At 54.5% G+C, this 18,151-nt stretch overlaps 8 protein-coding genes across 8 annotated transcripts; 3 read left to right on the plus strand and 5 right to left on the minus strand.

The window, feature by feature from the left end:
- Positions 1-1,503: 1,503 nt before the first annotated feature.
- CLUP02_09189 (RNA polymerase II transcription subunit 31 mediator) lies at positions 1,504-2,017 on the plus strand (the record flags this gene model as incomplete). The annotated part of the gene is made up of 2 exons (XM_049288168.1): positions 1,504-1,593; positions 1,742-2,017. The coding sequence occupies 2 exons, from the start codon at positions 1,504-1,506 to the stop codon at positions 2,015-2,017; spliced, it is 366 nt and encodes a 121-aa protein (XP_049145312.1).
- Positions 2,018-2,163: 146 nt separating this feature from the next.
- On the minus strand, positions 2,164-2,995 carry CLUP02_09190 (transcription factor S-II; the record flags this gene model as incomplete). Its single annotated transcript, XM_049288169.1, has 4 exons — positions 2,164-2,239; positions 2,438-2,555; positions 2,606-2,902; positions 2,986-2,995. 4 exons carry the CDS (start codon positions 2,993-2,995, stop codon positions 2,164-2,166), a joined length of 501 nt encoding a protein of 166 aa, XP_049145313.1.
- Positions 2,996-4,197: 1,202 nt separating this feature from the next.
- Positions 4,198-5,141, plus strand: CLUP02_09191 (ankyrin repeat protein; the record flags this gene model as incomplete). Its single annotated transcript, XM_049288170.1, has 3 exons — positions 4,198-4,224; positions 4,307-4,478; positions 4,612-5,141. 3 exons carry the CDS (start codon positions 4,198-4,200, stop codon positions 5,139-5,141), a joined length of 729 nt encoding a protein of 242 aa, XP_049145314.1.
- A 477-nt stretch (positions 5,142-5,618) lies between these two features.
- On the minus strand, positions 5,619-6,153 carry CLUP02_09192 (uncharacterized protein; the record flags this gene model as incomplete). Its single annotated transcript, XM_049288171.1, has 4 exons — positions 5,619-5,711; positions 5,769-5,858; positions 5,920-5,963; positions 6,051-6,153. 4 exons carry the CDS (start codon positions 6,151-6,153, stop codon positions 5,619-5,621), a joined length of 330 nt encoding a protein of 109 aa, XP_049145315.1.
- Positions 6,154-6,277: 124 nt separating this feature from the next.
- Positions 6,278-7,573, minus strand: CLUP02_09193 (thaumatin family protein; the record flags this gene model as incomplete). The annotated part of the gene is made up of 2 exons (XM_049288172.1): positions 6,278-7,075; positions 7,124-7,573. 2 exons carry the CDS (start codon positions 7,571-7,573, stop codon positions 6,278-6,280), a joined length of 1,248 nt encoding a protein of 415 aa, XP_049145316.1.
- A 1,946-nt stretch (positions 7,574-9,519) lies between these two features.
- On the minus strand, positions 9,520-11,993 carry CLUP02_09194 (uncharacterized protein; the record flags this gene model as incomplete). Its single annotated transcript, XM_049288173.1, has 4 exons — positions 9,520-9,719; positions 9,772-11,143; positions 11,231-11,335; positions 11,400-11,993. The coding sequence occupies 4 exons, from the start codon at positions 11,991-11,993 to the stop codon at positions 9,520-9,522; spliced, it is 2,271 nt and encodes a 756-aa protein (XP_049145317.1).
- A 2,231-nt stretch (positions 11,994-14,224) lies between these two features.
- On the plus strand, positions 14,225-15,344 carry CLUP02_09195 (uncharacterized protein; the record flags this gene model as incomplete). The annotated part of the gene is made up of 7 exons (XM_049288174.1): positions 14,225-14,335; positions 14,419-14,546; positions 14,603-14,722; positions 14,775-14,958; positions 15,019-15,049; positions 15,101-15,165; positions 15,267-15,344. 7 exons carry the CDS (start codon positions 14,225-14,227, stop codon positions 15,342-15,344), a joined length of 717 nt encoding a protein of 238 aa, XP_049145318.1.
- A 100-nt stretch (positions 15,345-15,444) lies between these two features.
- On the minus strand, positions 15,445-17,926 carry CLUP02_09196 (uncharacterized protein; the record flags this gene model as incomplete). The annotated part of the gene is made up of 11 exons (XM_049288175.1): positions 15,445-15,509; positions 15,602-15,706; positions 15,848-15,971; positions 16,056-16,186; positions 16,229-16,340; positions 16,525-16,599; positions 16,669-16,837; positions 16,929-17,162; positions 17,235-17,484; positions 17,571-17,824; positions 17,877-17,926. 11 exons carry the CDS (start codon positions 17,924-17,926, stop codon positions 15,445-15,447), a joined length of 1,569 nt encoding a protein of 522 aa, XP_049145319.1.
- Between the last annotated feature and the right edge of the window lie 225 nt (positions 17,927-18,151).

Consider the following 18,151-nt stretch of genomic DNA (forward strand, 5'->3'; position numbering starts at 1 on the left):
TTAGAACATCAGTAGCCTTGATCTCGCATAGTGGCATGCAGGTAACGCAACCCGTTATAGCTAGGCAGTCCGGGAACATGATAAGCTATGTAGGAAGATATACTTTGTGATTTGAGGGAGAGGGGTTCGCCTTTATTGGCTAGAGCGGTCTGGTCTAGCGAAATATCGGCCATGGGTATAGGCATAGACACTACCGAAGGTGCACGTCTCGTGGGATCTGATCGTATGAACTATGACTAGTTTTTCTTGAGAAAGGTGTTGCAGTCTCTACCTTCTAGAAGCCAGTCAAGTCCATACGGCTAGTTTGGATGTTTGACGCGTATCAGTGCTACTTTACTGACTGCATCAGTCAAAAGTGAGGACGCAAAGAAGTTGAACCGCCAAAGGGGCTATTCGGAGCATCCACCCGGAGATGTATTGATTCACAATATCTATTGCAATAAGGTAGCGGTCGTCAGGTTGACAGACCCTTGCATCGCTGATACAATCCTATCATGAGCCTTGAATGTGAGCCAATGATACTCTAGCAATTCCGTTGCGTCGGGCCCCATGAGTTAAGCAAGCCGTAGGCTTATTGAATCCATGTTCAGGACGAGCTTTTGATATCCTTGTATGTTCACACTTGCTTTGCGTTTTTTCAAGTATATTCATCATATAATATACTTACGAAGCTTACGAGGAAGATTTTGAAGTCGACAACCTTCCGTTCTCGCATTCTCGCTGGCCGAGTCCCCCTCTCGGCACCTCAACAACCATTGAGTTCCAATGGAACCCCGACACAAAGGTTCTCGATTAGTTCGATTTGACCATAGAGAAGACAGTGCAGATCTCCTTCGAGCTGCAGCTACGAGCTCGGATCCACGCTGATTATCTATCGGTGTGGATTCGTGTGACCATATGCCATAGCTTGGCTTCATGGACAGCCTATGTGATTCTCGGTGTTGTGAGGTATCTCAGGCCGCTCAGTGTTCAAGCAGCCCTCAAAGATGAGGTTTTGTGAGAGAGGCCGGATAGGTCCAGGTCAACAGGACGGGTCACCACTGCGCACGTTTTCTCCCAGCCAGCGACGAATTCATTGTGTTCTTCGTAATAAGCTTCTTGTAAGTCAGCAGTGAGATGATCTACAGACTGCCAGGCCCCTTTCTTATTACCGCGACCCTCACCAAGAAATCTCCTTAGGGGCAGCATACCTTGGTGACCTGGAGAAACTATCAAGTAGCCTTACTTCTATTCCTACATTTGTAAATAAGCATGACTATCTTGCTCTGGAAAGTTTGGTCCAAGTCCTTTCTAAGCTTCGCTGCTAAAGGTTTGAGTTGACTTGAATGTGCCCGCTCTGTCACTCCCAACCAGTCGTTGGAGGAGCTAGTGGACCCCTGTCCAAGCTCCAGATTCAGTCTCCACTTCAGTCCATGGACTCCAATCTACCTTGCATTAGATCCCCCGAACTTCACAATCGCATCCCTCCCACACACACACACACACACACCACCAGTTGCGACAATGGCGACAACAGTACCAGATCAACCGCCCCCTCCGCCCGACAATGAACCAGTCTACGGCGGCTACACGCGATTCGAAATCGAGCTCGAGGTAATTACACACCCTTTCTTCATCTCCCAAAGGCACCGACCCTCATGCGCGCACTCTACTCCCCCATCGCAACAACATGGAACACACAATGACGAAGTCAATCATGAGAAGCGAGAGAGCCTCCGCTAACCGCTTCACTCGCGCGCAGTTCGTCCAATCACTCGCGAATCCCCTCTACCTAAACCACCTCGCGACCCAGAAACTCCTCACCCGCCCCGACTTCGTCGCCTACCTCGCCTACCTGCAGTACTGGACCCGCCCGCCGTACCTAAAGTACCTCATGTACCCCGGCCCAACGCTCAAGCACCTCGAGCTCCTGCAGCAGGAGCAGTTCCGGCAGGACGTCATCAGTCCCGATCTCGTGCAGAGGCTGATGGACGACGGGATGCGGGCTGCGGTCGACTGGCACCGGAGCGATGCGTGAGGCTTTGGACGGAATGCGCCTTCATAGTTTGGGAGTGTCGCATGGGCACGCCATTGGTAATCACGCGATTGGTTCCTGTTCTTTTCATGGATTGGGACGACAAGCCTTGGGTGTCTGCGAGATTTGCCGCGAGCATACGGCTAGCATTAGAGACCATGGGATCGAGGAGCCAAGGACCGTTCGCGATATGAGGCGAGCTGAGGCGGGGAGACGCGCGCGGGCCTGAAGCAGCATGACAGTAGGCATATCACGAATTTAATGACCAAGATAGGGCAGGGTCATAGGGAAGCGTCAGTCATATGATCAAGCAAGTCGTAGACAAAGACTCGCTTTGCGGAAGCGATCCACTAGGGAAAGCAGCCTCTGAACAAGTTTCCAAAACATAGAAACGCAGCTGCAGCGCGTTGCGTATAGCAGGACCAAACAAGAACAAATCCACACATCGTCCCCAACGCCTCGCAATGCCCAGTGAAAAATCCCAAAGCCTCCCTCTCGTCCAGCATCAGTTTTCTCTCCATCTGTTTCCGCACGACATGCACTGCAAACACACCCAGTCAGCAGTCCGCCCTATCACTAAGGGCCATCGACAACAGCATACCTTGTAGAACGTAGTCATAGGCTCATCAGCACTGCGAATCTGGACCTGGAAGAAGGCGGCCTCGTCGCCGTTGCAGCCGTCCTTGGGGCACTGTGCGCGCGCCTTGTCGGCATTGTCCCACTCGCCCGGCCCGCCAAAGACGTCCTCGCGCTCCTTGCGCTCGAAGTCGCGGCGGGAGTAGATCGGCTCGGTGATGGCGTGCTCAAAGGGGCAGGTTCGGCACTCGAGGCGGTTGCGCACGCCGGCGTAGGCGGAGACGGTGAGGATGTTGGCGCAGTTGGGGCAGACTGGGTTTTTGTTGTCTTGTTAGCGAAAAGCGCTTGATAGAAAGAGGAGGAGGGGTGGGGGCATGGGAGCTTTGGAGTCTTACAGAGCAACATCTTGGCGGTATGTGTGGTTTGCAACCAGGCAGCGGTCGTTTGTGCGAGCGATTGAATGGCCACGGAGGTATGGTTTGCTGCTTGGTGATGTGCTCAGCTCACCGCGAAATCGCTGCTCGGTGTGATTGTCCTGGAAAATTCAGCGGGCCTCGAGTGTGACGGTGGGGGACGAAGCCGCCATTCACCAGCCAGGGAACAGTCACCAGCGACCAGCGTCATGTAGGGGGGGTGAAAACGGTACAGGAGTCCATCCCGCCGGAACCCGGCCGCAATAATGTTCCGTGCCCCTCCAAGAGGCACCCGTTCTCACCCCGCCATACCCGTCCCGTCCGTCCACCTGAAGTGCAAATAGTGGGGTTGGCGGACTGTTTCCAGGATTGCTGGCCCTTTGTTCGTTGTAAGCGCTGCAACAAGCTGCTGCTGAGAAGGTTTACCTTACTGGGCCACCTAGCAAGTAACTGGACGTATTCGGAGGGACGGTAAGTGACTTGGGCGCCTTTCACGGTGCCTAAGGTGCTAAATTAGGCCCTTCTGTTCTGGATCAGGGGTTTGGCGATCACTGCCACCTCCTTGACACCACAAACCTGGAAACTGCCGCGTAGCCTCTCAGCCCCACGAGCCTTTGCATAGGTACTGTGTAGAAAGGAAGTTTGGGTACCTACGTAGCTGCATCTCACCTCATCTGAAAGCCAAACAGAGCCCGAAGTTCAAGTGACGACTCGCAACATCTCCCCGAACCCAGATCTACCTCACAGCGCGATCGGACGTTGCGCGACTCACTTTCTTCCTCTTTCATCCACTGTGCGGTATTCTTCTTCCGCAACCTCACACATTCACCGCCCTGGACGAGCCCTTCGTACCTGGCCTATCGCCCCTCACTTCCCCCCAACGATAACGCACCTTGAGAAAAGAACGACCACCAGGGCACCACTACATACTTTTTACCCCTCACCGTCCTTTCTACCTCAACTCCTTCCCGCCGTGACCTCCGATCCACGAACCCCACCAAAAGCGACGTCTCCCCGACCCAGCACGGAAGGCCAATTCGAAACACCACCTTCCTTACCCAGCACAGCACAGCACGGCAACAGCAAACCCTCGTCATTTCCCCTTCGTCCCCGAGAACGCCTCCATCCCCACGATAGCCTCGTCGTGAACAAAACCGCACACCCACACCCACACACATACACAACTCCACAACCATGGCAGGGGATCACGAGGAGCACGAGGTTCGTTCGCCCACTTCTCCACCACACCGAAGCATTCCCCTCGTGAGAAATGTAAAGTAAAGAGCTGACACGATACCTGCAGGGCGCCTCCGTCAAGGAACTCCTCATCGAGGCCGCGCGGCGCGACAACACTGAACTCTTCAACGACGTCATCGCCGGCATCAAGGACGAGAATGAGCTCTCCCGCATCCTGAACGAGACCACCACCGTCATGGGAAACCACCTCTACCACGAAGCTGCCTCCCGAGGGAACTGTACGTCTTGCCATCACGCACTTCATCTCGACACTCGAAACTTCCCTCAACACCGCCGACTTTCTTCCTCTCTCACACCATCCCCCTCATAACTATATAAAGGCAGAATGCTAATTCTAATACCCTCCCACAGACGACATAATCGACCTCCTCCTCGACCAACCAAACTTTGAATGCGACCCCATCAACCGCCAAGAAGGCGACACACCCCTCCACAGCGCCATCCGCTGGATCAACAACGAATCCCAAGCCAACCGCGAATTCGGCAACGCCCTCGTCGACATGATGCTCGAAGCCGGCTCCAGCCCACGCATCAAGAACAAGGGCGGCCTCACCCCCCTCCAGCTCGTCGATCCCCGCAACCCGGCCCTCCGCGAACTCATCCAGAAGCACGAGTACGCCTCGCTCAACGCGGGCGACTTTATCAACGTGGACTCTTCGTCCGCGGGCAAGAAGAGCAAGAGCGGTGCGAGTGGTGCGCCGCCGGCGTCGGCGCCCCCCGGTGCGCCTCCTGCGATTCCTAATTCTGCTGCGCCGCCTGTGCCTGCGGGGTACGCCCACGACGAGGAGAGTGACGATGATGCCGAGTTTAGTGGTAGTGATGACGAGGAGAGGGCCGAGTGGGATCGGAGACGGAGGGAGCGTGCCGCGCGCAAGGGCTGAAGTCTTATGGTTGTAAGGGCGTTTTGATGACCTCACGGTGAAAGGCAGAGAAGAGGGAGGACTTTGCAGATTTCGAGCACAAGTTGGTTGCCCTTTTTTCGCCGGTACATCTGTTCCATGTCAACCCCTCGCCTCTTCCCAACAACCCCTTCGCATTAGATGACGGGGGGTAGGAAGAGGCGAGGGTCAAGACACGTACAAAAAACAACACGGCAGTACGGAGTATGGAGAGAGAGACGAGAAGGAAAGAGGCGATGTAAGGAAAGAGAAAGAAAAGAATTTCACAACTGTTAGACTTTTTTTTCCAGTGTCACGATTCATGGGTCAAGGTGTTTTTTTTTTTGGGCGGCTTTCATCTCACGAGAAAGACAGAAAACAGAAAAACACGTCACAAGTACCATGAGATGGAGAGATGGAGCGAGATGGGGATAGACAAACAGAGTCGGGAACATTGAGCCGAGCTTTTTTCGAGGTACATTATTGCAATCCAGATTTTCCAGTAGTTGTCAAGTCAAGGTGTTCCCGTTCAGGCGTAGAGCATGATGGATTCATGCCTACTTTTGGATCTATCTAAGCAAAAAGTCCTTCTGAGCTGAGAGCATACCTGATAACGATATATGCACAAACTACCCCGACTCCGAGGCGGCGGATCTCGTCTCCGTCGGTTCCCTTCCGAAAGGTTAAAACTCTCCGCTTGTCGCACACAACTACCGGTAGCTGAGCTTGCAAGTAAGCTTCGGTAAACGTTTGTTTCCTCAATGATTAGAAACCTGGTCACGATCTTGTGGTCCTCATTCGGAACGCATAGGATGACGGCGGCTTCTCATGGTCGCCCCATTCATGAAAAGCACAGTCTCTATAAAGTATGAAGTGTATTGTATTTATCATGGGTATAAGTCTTCTAGGTACTCGAAAGGAAGGTTGCGGTTGTGGTGTCTTCTAGCTCACACTGTTGAGCCTCTGTATCATCGTCTTGCGCCATGCGTCTATCGTCCATGCCTCGTACAATCATTCCAGGGTATCCCAATGCCAAAAAAGCCCCAAACTTGCAAAGAAGCACGGCAGATTACGTGGGTCCAGCCCCGTCGTGCTTATTCCAGAGAAAGCAAAAAGCAAAGCAAACAACTCCAAGGCATCTACCAACCCAACAGCATGGCAGCGGTTGTAGCCGCCGCACAGATGGCCCACAGAGACGACGAGGCCAGGCCTGGAGCAGCGTTCTTTTCGCTCTCAGACTCTATGTAGGATTGATTCTTAACCAGGTCCAGGTTCTTCTGGCTCAGGAACCCGGCGCTCGCGAGCTCGAACAGCTGCGGTCCCATGGTCCGGAGAATGTTAGTGCTCCTTCCAGCGGGGCAGAAGACAACCTCCCAGCCGCCGCCTGATGGGATGATGAAGGTCGATGTTTGGTCGTCAAAGGCGAAGCTGTATGCGTCGGGGCACAGGGCCTTGGCGTGTCTGGAGTACAAGCCTGGCTTGCACTTATTGGGGTCATGCCATTTGCCTATACAACAGTCGTGATCCGAGTTCGTGGCCGCGCATTGGCTCTTGCACGGGCTGAAGGTCGGACGCTGAATATTGTCATCGGGATAGGGATAGACACCGTCGCCGGGCTTGTCTGGCGGGTTGGATAGCAGTGGCCATGGGCACCAGTCCTTGGAACTCTCGTTGGACTCAGTCGGTTCCCAAGGAACAGGGTATGTGCTGTTGGTGTAGACGGTGCCGCTTGCCGCGCGTTGTGACAGGAAGCCTGTCGTTGCGATGCAGGCACAGTTGGTCAGATTTGGCGGGATATAAGTGGTGTTCTCGGCGGGGATGTAGTTGATGCCCACAGGGATGTTGTAGCCATCGACCAGGGAGATATCGTAAAACGTTTGGCGTCCAGAGACACCGCCGGCCAAGTTGAACTCGGCGAGAGTTGCGGGAACAGCACCCTAGGTTAATTAGCCATCGTCTGTCGCATTCGAGAGGGCGAGACTTACACTGAATTCACAGTCAAGCTTTCCAAAGCAATCACCCGTCTCGCAGCCTGCCGACTCTCCATTGACGGTACAATTGGTTCTCCCCCAAGCGCGGCCTTGCCAAGTTGGCCCAACCCACATGTCTCGACTGTCACCCGAGGCAAGCTCGAAACCACCGATTCCAGGACCGACGCCATGCTGCGTTGTGATGCCGGGCCAGATCGTGTCAGGACATGAGTTGGTGACCTTCAAGGGGATTCTCCCATTCCAGTCCTCGGGTGGGCCTCGTCTGGCGGGGTTGTACCGCTTGTTCAGTTGAAGGTAGTCGGTCTTGTAGTTGGGATGATAGCTTGGGAACACGATAGCGTTGGCTGCTGATAGCTGCGAGGATATGGCCAGCGCGAAGAAGAGGCTCTGGCTTGTCCTCGAAGGTCGCTTGTCGCCTCTCCTCGAAGACGACGAAGGTCTCATGGTTTCGTAGGCTGGCCTTCTCTGACAAGTCGTTGGTATAGCCCAAGAGAAATAGCAAAACTGAGAGTGATGACAAGTCGTGTAATTCGTCGACTTGAAAGGGTCCAATGTAAGTTTACGCTGGGATGCTGTGACAATTCATGATTCAGAGGGATCCAAGCTTCCGCGGTACTCGAACGACGATCTGGAGGTAGATATAATGACCGCCAGCACCCAACGATGTTGAGCAATCAGACGCCCACCAATAGACTGCGACGGACCTGCGCCGAGTGACGTACGGGAGCGTCGACGTGAGAGCGAATGAGCAAAAGCAAGGGGCGGCGGGATATGCCCAGAGGTGAGATCGGCCTGGCTGATCCAGGGGCCAATTCCTGATTATCCCTGCACGCGCGATGTAGCGTCAGAGTTCGACCAGGTGGGAGACGCAGGTTGGTTGGACGGGCACGGAAGGGTGGAACAGGAACTGGGTTCGTAGGGCAGGGAAAGGAAAAGTAGGTTATTTTCTTTCGCGCTTAATAGACAAGCGTTATCTGGCACTAATGATGCAGAAAGGGACCGTCGTCAAGTTTTGTAGGAGGGTACGACGTAGAGGTTTTCGTGGCATACGATAGCCTCGAGTGACCCGAGGTTGATGAGATGTCGAAGTTCAAGAAGAGAGAAGAACACACCATCGCATAATGACATTACCTCCTGAACTACAGTACTTTACTTGCTGTAATCACCGCATACTTACCTTACCAACTGAGGGGGCATTGGCCCGTCCCATTTACCTGCTGCCACTGTCGGTTGTCGAAAGGTGCAAGATGCAGGGCCCGACCTTGGGTCGAACTTCCCAGCGGCTCATGTTCAGACGATGACGCAGGAGCAACTGGCTGCCCGGTTTCCCGCTGGCACTGACCAGGGTTGATCTGGTCTACTTCGGCTCGGTAGTGACCAGGGCCTTCCTTGCTTGGCTCTTGCTCCCCCGCGCCGTTGACCAACTGGGCCAGTGGACGGAGCCTTCTCCAGTCTCCACACATTGAAGTTGCTGTGGCTGAGTCAGAGCATGTTATGACCGGTCAGCCTCTCAAGTAGTCTCTCGCTGTTCTCCCCTCAAAAATACATCAGGTCAGTCGCTGTCTTATCTTTCGGCATAGCCCCCACAACGTTGCTCTTAGCCATCATGAACTTGGTCATAAACCTTCGCCAAAACAGAGGACTTGGTCCCTCACAAGTAAGGATACAGGATTAGGGTGTGTTTTGATCCCGAAAACCGCTAGCCGGCATCCATGATCCTCCACTCCACGTGGCGCTCCCAGCTCGCAAAACACAATTCTTGGCAAGTCTTGTTCTGGTCGACCAAACAAAATTTGCTTAAGAGCTGGTTAGATATATACCTACCTATAGCAAGTTCCCATGTATTCCGCAATTACAGCCAAAAAAAATGCAGAAGCTCAGATCCCTTCCCCCTTACGGAAGACCTTCAAAATCCAATAACTAAACCGGCTCAGGTCCAACGGTGTGTGAGTGTGAACCTTAGGGTCTGGGCAGTTGGAATGAAGGGTGATGGCTTCATCAGGCTTGGATACGACCTTTCCCCGGACTTGGGTGGATCTCCCTACAACCCCGTCAGGAAACTGTAGTCTTTTGAAAAAAATCTTGATTTCTCCCAAGCGGGGAGTGTCGTGCGTCTACAACACTTGACAATAGGCCATAATCCTTCCGCGTCATAAAAACCTCCAAAATCCAATCCTCGTCTTCCAGTCATCTGTTCTGGGAGGTCTCTTCGTGATATGTACTCTCGGCCATTATCAGCCTCGGGGCTGTCCTTCTGGGCCCCATCACCTTTTCGAGGTATCATCCGAGTGTATGGAAACGAAATGCCCAATGCAAGCAAGCAAACATTATCAGTCTCTCGCTCTCCCCCCTCTCCCCCTCTCTCTCCCCTCTTTCTTCCGACACCGTCTTTACCTGAAGCGCGCTCTGCAGCGGCCCATGACCTCGCCTTGGCACACCAGTTCTGCGCTGAATTCGGATCCGTCGAGCGTCAGGTAAATGTCAAAGTAGACACGGTAAAATGTGCCCTGTGGTGTGTCCATTCTCTCAAAGTCCTTCTCTAGGTTCTTCCGCGACAGGTCCGAAGTCAGGGTGACAACTTCCTTGATGCCTGTGTCCGAGATTAGCAATGGTCAATTGTGAAAATCCATTATTGAACTTACGAGGATCCTTAGTATACTCAGGGCAAACATCATCATCGCAGGCGTACAGAATATCCTCGTACATGAGCGTCGCACCTGGTGCAACTTGACGGAAGAACGAGACCTTGACAGGCTCGCCAATCTTGACCTTTTGACCCTTTTGCACAAAGATTTGACGGGTGAACTTGCAGCGGTCCTTGCCATCGAGGGATGGCACACGGTAGGCCTCGGGATGGTATCCTTCCTTAAAGGGCTGCAAGGTGGCCATGAGGTAGTGACGACGGGCAACACGGTGTGTGACGACGCGCTCGGTGATGCCGGCAGTAACAGCACCCTTGACGATAGCGGCCACGGAGTCCATGGGACGGACGACCTTGGACTGGAACTGGGGAGGAACGTGGAGCTTGATCTGCTGGAAGAGATACTCGGAGGCACCGAATCCACCAACAACGAGAATGTTTTGCAACGTCCGGTTCTGGGCCTGGATGGCAATGATCTGGTTTCTGACGAGTTCGAGAATGCGGTTAACAACGGGCTCGAAGCACTGCAGAATCTCCTCGTTGGTGAACGTCATGTAGCCCTCCTCGATGCCGGCCTCGGGGAACTCGGCCTCGATACCAACGTCGACAGCCCACTTCTGGCCGTTGTTGCGGAAATCGGCCTTGATACGGTTCTCAAAGTCCATGATGCACTTGGCGTACACGCGGCCGGCCGTCTTGGATCCGTCGGGGAGCTTCATCTTGCGAATCTTGGTGCGGAGGATGTTGCTGAAGTTGCGATTCAGCGCTGTTGAACCGCAAGAATCACCAGATCCTGCCGTGCACTCGGCAACGGTGAAGGGGTTCTCCTCCTCGACTTCGTACGCGATCAAATCGACAGTACCACCGCCACAATCGACAATCAGCACGGCGTCGTGGACCTTGAGGTTCAAGAGTCCCGTCTTGGAACAGAAAATAGCAGCAGCTTCGGGCTCGGAAACTAGCGTCAGCCGGTTGTCGTTTTCGTCTCTCAGGAAACCGGCCTGGATAGCAGCAGCTCTGGTGGCGGCCTTTCCTGCATCGTTCCAAATGGCAGGGACGGTGAGATAGTAACGAATGTTCCGCTCCTCACGATTGAATACTTCACCGAGAGTCTTTTGCAGAGCCGAGCGCATAGCCTGGCGGAGCTTGAACAGATAGTCGGCCGCAACATCGATTTCGGACTTTCCAGGAGGCAGAGGAGGCAGGTTGATGGGGTCGATATATGTGTTGCCGGACAGCATGAGCTGCAGCTTGAACCACTCGACCTTTTGCACGCCGGGCTTTGGGTATCCAGTAGGGGCGAGGGCGTCGGCGATGTCGGGACCCCAGCCAACAACCTTCTGGTACTGATCGTAGTAGAGAACCGTGGGGATCTAGAGAGACAAAAGAGCGTCAGCAAAGTACAAGAGCAAAACGCATCACGCTTTGTCTATGTCTGGGGACCCCTAAGTTCTTCCTACCTTTTGCTTCGTGTATGAACCAGCGCCAGGCCATTCTGTTATAATGTCTTCCTTGGCTTCGTTGTTTGTCGCAAAAGCAAACGCCACACCGGAGAAAGTCGTACCCTGTGGGTCATGTCAGCAAGGCGGCATATGACAAACATTGTCTTGATGCCAAGAGTCCACGTACGAAATCGATACCGACAATCAGCTGAGCCTTACTCCTGCTGTTGCCTTCCACCTCGGCCGCGCTGCCGCCTCGCTGGTACTGTGCCATGGGCCCACCTTGAGGAGGACCCCCCGGGGGAGGATAGCCACCGCCGCCGCCGCCGCCGTACTGAGGAGGACCGCCCATGGGGTGTCCCTGACCGCCGATGGGAGGAAGCTGAGGGGGGTAACCGGCGACGGGAGCACCAGTGTTGATGGGAGGAGGACCGCCAACCATCTGCGAAGGCGGGGTGCGAGCCGGACCTTGACCCGTCATGGGGCTGGTGCGACCCATGGGAGGAGGACCGCCTTGAGGAAAGTTGGCCGAGTAGCTCGGAGGCCGGTTACCGGCGCCTGGGTGTTGATTCATGGGAGCGATTGAAGTGGAAGAGGTCGAGGCAATGGAGCCTGGGCGGACGGGAATCTGTTGCGGTATTTGAGGGGCACCGGAGGGGTGACCACCCTGAGGAGGAGGGGTCGGGCTTGGGGTTTGGTTCGGATCGGGTGTCTGGATACTAGCAGTTGACTTGCGTTTGCCGAAACCAAAGCCTTTCAGGCGGGAGTTGGAAAAGCTCATATGGGATTACTGAGTCGGGGAGGAGAAGAGGGAGAAAAGCGAGGGCCCAAGGTGGGCAGGACCAGCAGAGGGTATATCGATTTGGGTTGCAGGGCGTCGGCAGCCGTGCGGGTGCGGGCGTGTGGTGCGGTGCAGCAGAGCAGAGCAGAGCAGAGCAGCAGAGAGGAGCGGTGGTGGTGGTAGTAGTGGTGGTGGTGGTGGTGGTGGTGCTCTTGGTCGTACTCGAGTAATAATCGGCGGGATGATGGATTGGATGGCCTGGGCTTAGACTTTTAGGACTTGTTGCTGCGGCTGCTGGGCTTGGGCTTGGACTTTTGGGCTGGGGTGTCGGGGTTGGGGGGAGTGAAGAGGAGGAGGGGGAGGGGGTGGGTGGTGATTTTTTGGTAGTAGGCAGTGGTGGTCCGTCCCGGTCAACTTTCAAGTCAGACGCAGGTCAAGTCACGGTTCTTAGGTCAGCAGAGAAAAAGTCAAGAACCCTTTTTTAGGACTTGGCTAAGAACCTTTTTCTGTAGGTCTGGAAAAGGGACCAGAAATCATAGGACTCTTTCTCTCTCTCTCTCTCTCTCTCTCTCTCTCACACAGCTGCTGGGCCTGCCGGGTCTGCTGCTGCTGCTGCTGCTGCTGCTGCTGCTGCTTGGCGCAACGGGGCTCGGAGCTTGACAGGACGAGAACGAAGACGAAAGACGGGAAGGCGAAGGGGGAGAAAAAAAAAAGAAGTGGGAAGGAGTGAGAAAATAGAATGCGGTGCTTGCTGGGAATGGGGGGGTGGAGGGGGTGGAGCGTGCAGCGTGGGCCGTCCTTCGTGGACCGTGGACCACCGTGGGCGCTTGAATGAATCCGCCGTTTCTGGGATGATGCGGGTTGAGGTGTGCCGTACCTACTCCGTACAGAGCGGTGCAATGGAAGGAGCAGCAGCAACAGTAAGGTAGGTATTCGTAATGTAGTATAGCAGAGGGCACACGGCAATGGGCAGAGAGAAAGAAAGCGAAGGGGATTGATTTTGAGAGAGAGTGTGTGGGAGAGTGCGGGACCAGTTGAAGAGAGACTGCGTATGAGTGAATGCGAGCAGATGTGAGAGGATTCAACAAGGTAAGGTAAGGTAAGTTCTGATGGACGACGGGGATGGTGAATTGGGTTGGTGGATTAAGATGGGAGCTCTTCTGTCTCTTTCTTTTGGCCAAGACGACGACAAGCAACAGGAGCAGGAAGACTTGCAGTTGTGAGGCACCCGGGAAAGCAACAAAATGTACGGATACAGGTGAATGAATACTTACGGATAGGTACCTTTTCAGCCCTTCGCTCGCTTACTCTGCCTTGGTGAGAAAGGAAAGCTGTCTGGCGTAGATGAGACCTTGATGTAGCTCAGGTGCGGGACGGTAAGCATGCGTTGCTTGCTGACGGTGTATTGAAGAAGACGAAAACAAGGGTGCAAAGTGCTGCAGTGAAAGACGATGAGTTGAAAATGTCGAAGAAGGTGAGATTCGGAAGTCGGAAACGGTGACGATGAGCTGTGGATGAAGCAAGCAGGCAGGAAGGCGGGCTAGGCATGCAGAGGAGGGCGACGAGGGAAAGCGACCATGGGCGGTACGAGACGCTTCCTTCCTTCGTCGCTAGGTGCCTAGGTAGAGACAACCTGGAGGAGAAAGAGGCTCACGCAAAGGTGGGCTGGGCGGCTGGACGCGGGGTCGGGTGTCCAGGTATGGAATCCGTAAGAGCAACACGAGCAGGAGGTAGCACACACTGGTGCACTAAGGTAAGGTGAGGTAAACAAGATGAAGCCACCATGAGAGGGAGAGAAGCCATAGCCTGCTGCTGTTCGTTGTGCTAGGTATTCAGCTTCTCTCTGGTCAAGGAATCAAGACTGATAGGCCAACCTGTTGAGGATTACATTGTTTTGGTCTTATTCAAGGGTACTCGAGTATGGTCTTGGATATCCTGCCTGCCCATCTATCCGTACGGATACAAAAAGCTAGCTGTTTCTTAGTCCTTCTGCTGGCCAAATTGAATTGTCTCGTCTCGTTTCGTTCTGTTTTACGGTCTCGCTTTGCTTCAAAGGACCACCCCGTTTGCCCTCGCCCTCGCCCTCGCCCTCACACTTTCCTTGGTCCCAGCCCATGTTCCAACGAGTGCTTGCTTGCTTGCTTGCTTGCTTGCTGCCCTGTGTCCCCCGTTTTGGCGCATCCAACATGGAAGGAAACCTTGAGGTGAGGTGCGAAAGGAAGTCCTGTGCGATGACTGTCAACTGTGTACCTGGAGTGGGGAACCCTTCCGACGACACATGTCACTCTCTGCTGCCATCAACTGCGAAAGTGACATCGACCGGGATCCTCAGCCAGACGGTGGTCCGGCGATGCTGTTGCTAAGGTACCCACGAATACTCCCGCCAGCCAGCTGATGGCACTAAAACGAGCTGCGGGTGCGCTAGGTGGAGGAACCCCCCCTCGGGTCGCTTTCTGGGCAGTGTAAGGCTGAGAGGGCGCCCAATGGCCCCAAATGCTGCCTCTGGATTGGACTGCGCCGGTTCAGACTGGCTGCAGAGCACTGGAGCCCCATGTGTACTTCCTAAGAGCTCACTTCGCAAGTGTGTAAGGAACACACAAAGTACCGAGTTGGGCTCTGTGTGTACCTCCAACGTATCCATCCATGTACGACGAACATGTATTGCAGGACCTTCCCACCTCCAAGTGGTACAGAACACACACTACTTGCATCTCAGCACACAAAGCATCGTGCGATACCTAGCTGAATAGGATACCTTCCTTGGAGTGCTTGACTGGCCAGCTCTCGTCTCGTCTGCGGCCAGATCAGATCACCGACGGGTTTCGTCCCGTCTTCCGTCGCCGTTGTCAACGTCTGGGACCCGGGCGGAGGAGGGGGCCGTAGCCATCTACACGAGGCATCTCGAGACTGGTTTCTCGCTGGTGTCCGTGTCAGAGACTCAAAGAACCCCAAAACATTGGACGACGTCTGTCGGGGTTTTTTGTCTGCCCATCCCCACCCCCGTAGAATGACAAGACATGACAAGGTTGACGGCGAAGCTCCAGCTGGATATCAATGTCTCAACCCCGGGCGGATACTTGCTGTACCTTGATGATGAAGGACGCAAGCGATCACACTGAAACGGCCCGTGGGAAGACCTGGCATCAAGGACAGCCAGTCGACCGCAATCTTGGTGCCTGCAAAGGAATAAACAATTAATTACCTTAGCCCTGCTGTTCCCGTCAGAGGTGTCTGACAGCTGACACGCTCTGACGAGCCAGCGCCAGCTGTTAGGGCAGGGAACATGCTGATGTGACTTTCGTGGAGAAAACTGGGGACGGGATTCCCGATGCGTGGTTGCGAATCTGCTAGGCGTTGGGAAATGGGACAACTAAGACAGGGTATGGACTTAATCGTCGGTCTGCGACGATACCTCGCTGCGGGGAGTTGGGACCCAGAAATCCGGCAACATCTATTCATGTTTGGCTGAGTCCTTTTGCAGGAACTCCAGGGCTTCAGGTGTCAACCATCGGATGTCTGTGGCCAAAGTCAGTCAAGGACTTTATGGAAGCGTCATGGGGCACAGCTCGCCTTATCTGTATCTGTATAGGAACACGAGCACTATCAACGCCCAATGATCATAGTGCCATGGAACCTATGACGAGCAATGAGGGATTGTGTCTCTGGATACTGGCTCTTCGAACCCTGAGAATTATTGAGGGGCCTAGTAGAAACTAGAGAAGCAGACGAGCAAGGCGTCTCAGGGCCAGGATTCAATGGAAGGGATGAGTCTGACTGGACCTACATACCTACCTAGGTAGTGGTAGGATTGCAATGCAGGACTTTTGACGTAGGACTTTGGGAATTGAGTGTACTCCGTACGGGTACTCCATACGCAGCACCAAGTACCTCGAGGTACATGATGTGCCCTTGACGCCGGGGAGGCATCCGCACCTGCAGCTCGCCGTCTGTAAGACCTTGTCTGGCCGGTAGCTTTTCCTTCGGGCTGGGTCATGACAACTCGGGAATCGGAGGCATCAGTTCAGAGATCGAAAAGTGCTGCCATTTTCTTTGCCAGTCTACTTCCCTTTCCTTGGTAAATCTGGCCCAGAAGTGCTCGAAGGTAAGGTACGTCGGATCAATCGCGAACCCACGGCTCTTTCCTTTGTCCTGGTAATCGTATCTGGGGAGGAACGTGGGGGTGAGTGGTGTAACTGTAACTAGGGGAAGCCTTAAGGTAGCCTACGGAAACATACCTCGTAGATAGGCAAGCATCTCGCGTTTCCCCTCTCTTTCCTGGTTCTTCTTTCTCTTGTGGCTAAGGTACCCCGCCAGGTCAAGGAAGCAAGAAGTAAGGTAAGAAGGGACCTTGGGTTCGTCAGCACTTGAGAAGCTTGGGTTCCTGCCAATTTCCCTCCCGCCTTGCCAAATGGCAGGAAGTAAGAACATCGAAAGGCACCTTCCGTTACTAAGATAAGATAGATAGTCATTGCCATCCAAAGTCTTCCCTTGCCCTCGCCCTCCTTGTCCCTTTACACAGTATGTTCCTCACGGAAGCGCTCAAGATGTATGGCTGCACAGTGAACTGGGCTTTCAGTTTCCAACGAGACATTCGTGTTCGAATTCTCTGGATACGTCAGCATTCCGCTTAGCGCTCGACCTTACAGAATATTGATGCAGATGCAAGAGGCCTCACCCCTTCTTCGCCCTCGCTGCCAAAGAAGCAAAAAGCCTTGCTCACGTCAATCTTTTCCCGTCTCGAGAGCACCAGCTGGAAGACCGACCGATGCCACAGCTGTACCTGCAATCCCATCCTCGTACGACTACCTGCGAGATACATCAAGACTTGAACCCGAGGACGCCATCTGCAGACAGTTGGGTGAGGGAGACCTCTCGTTCCGAGCCATGCCTCGTACCCTACTAACCCTACGCGAGATAATCTTGTTCCCACAATACCTCACTGAATGGAAACCAGCCGTCGCGAGGCGTAGCACAGCAGCCATGCTAAGCCCCGTGGTCGTGCAATAGGTCAGACAGGGAGCACCTCTACTTGCCGCCGTCCTCTGATCCAACTCAGCAAGCTCAGCCGCACAGCTATTCAGGTTTAGCAGCTTTCCCCAAGCCGGCGCCGAAGCTTCCCTTCTATCCAGTGCGCCAGTCTTACTTTGGCCAGTCTTGAAGCCCCCGTCACTTGGTGCGTGAACTCTCAAGAGCACCCTCAAAGTTTGAGGCCGTTGGAGCATACAATCCTTGGGTACCTACTCGGGGCCAGGGGATGGCGCCCATGGCCCTAGGCCCCCAGCCTCCCACTGATCTGATGGTTGGAAGGACTTTGCCAGATTTGCTATTACGGCACACCGATACCCATCCCGGCACGCCGTCGCTCCGGTCGGGCTGTCAATGTCCCGGATCCTAGTCGCTGGCACGCTTCCGTTGCGTCGTGTTTGTTCGTGCTGTGGACAAATGTTACGAGGGTTCCACGCGTCCTGGACACCGCCAAACTCTTCTCCGCCTTGCCCACTGCGACCTAAGCTTCTCGAATCCGCGTAATTCCAATGGAAGCACTGCCCCCCAGCCCCGTCCGTTCGGTGGGTCTACGATCCTCGGAGCAGCTTGGAGGCTCCGGACTGGCTACGGCCAGGTCCGAGTAACTTCTACCAGGAACATGGAAGAATGTGGACTGCATCTGCCGCGTGGACAGTCCCCAGTATCGCTGTCGCCGTGACGCCGTGGGCCGGGATATGTCCACGTGTCCGGAAGGGCGCCGTAGGGGTCCTTCGGGGCTCCGGCCGTTGCCCCCGAACGCATTGGGCCCGCGTCCAATCGCTCCCCACCCGTTTCTGGTGAGAATTCTGGAGACCTGTCGATTGAAACCCGAGCCGTTATGGCCGGCAGCATCCTGACATACCGGCGGCCGGGTATCGGTGCGACGAGACATGCCTTACACCAGACATGGTTTGGTGAAATACGCACTTAACTTCGACGCCGATTCACGGCGATTTTCGTGCATCCCTTGCGGGTCTTTCTTTCTTTCATTTCATCCAATGCAATGTGCGGTCTCCCATACTTGCCATTGAGCTGAGGGGTGGTGAAATTGCCCTACATGCTTTCAACCAGCTCTATGTGAGTGCGGGGGGCATTCGAGGGAGGCTTTGCTCGCAAGTCTGCATGCCGCTTCT

The sequence above is a fragment of the Colletotrichum lupini genome, chromosome 4 (assembly GCF_023278565.1).
Source record: "Colletotrichum lupini chromosome 4, complete sequence".
In the NCBI taxonomy this organism is placed as follows: Eukaryota; Fungi; Ascomycota; class Sordariomycetes; order Glomerellales; family Glomerellaceae; genus Colletotrichum; species Colletotrichum lupini.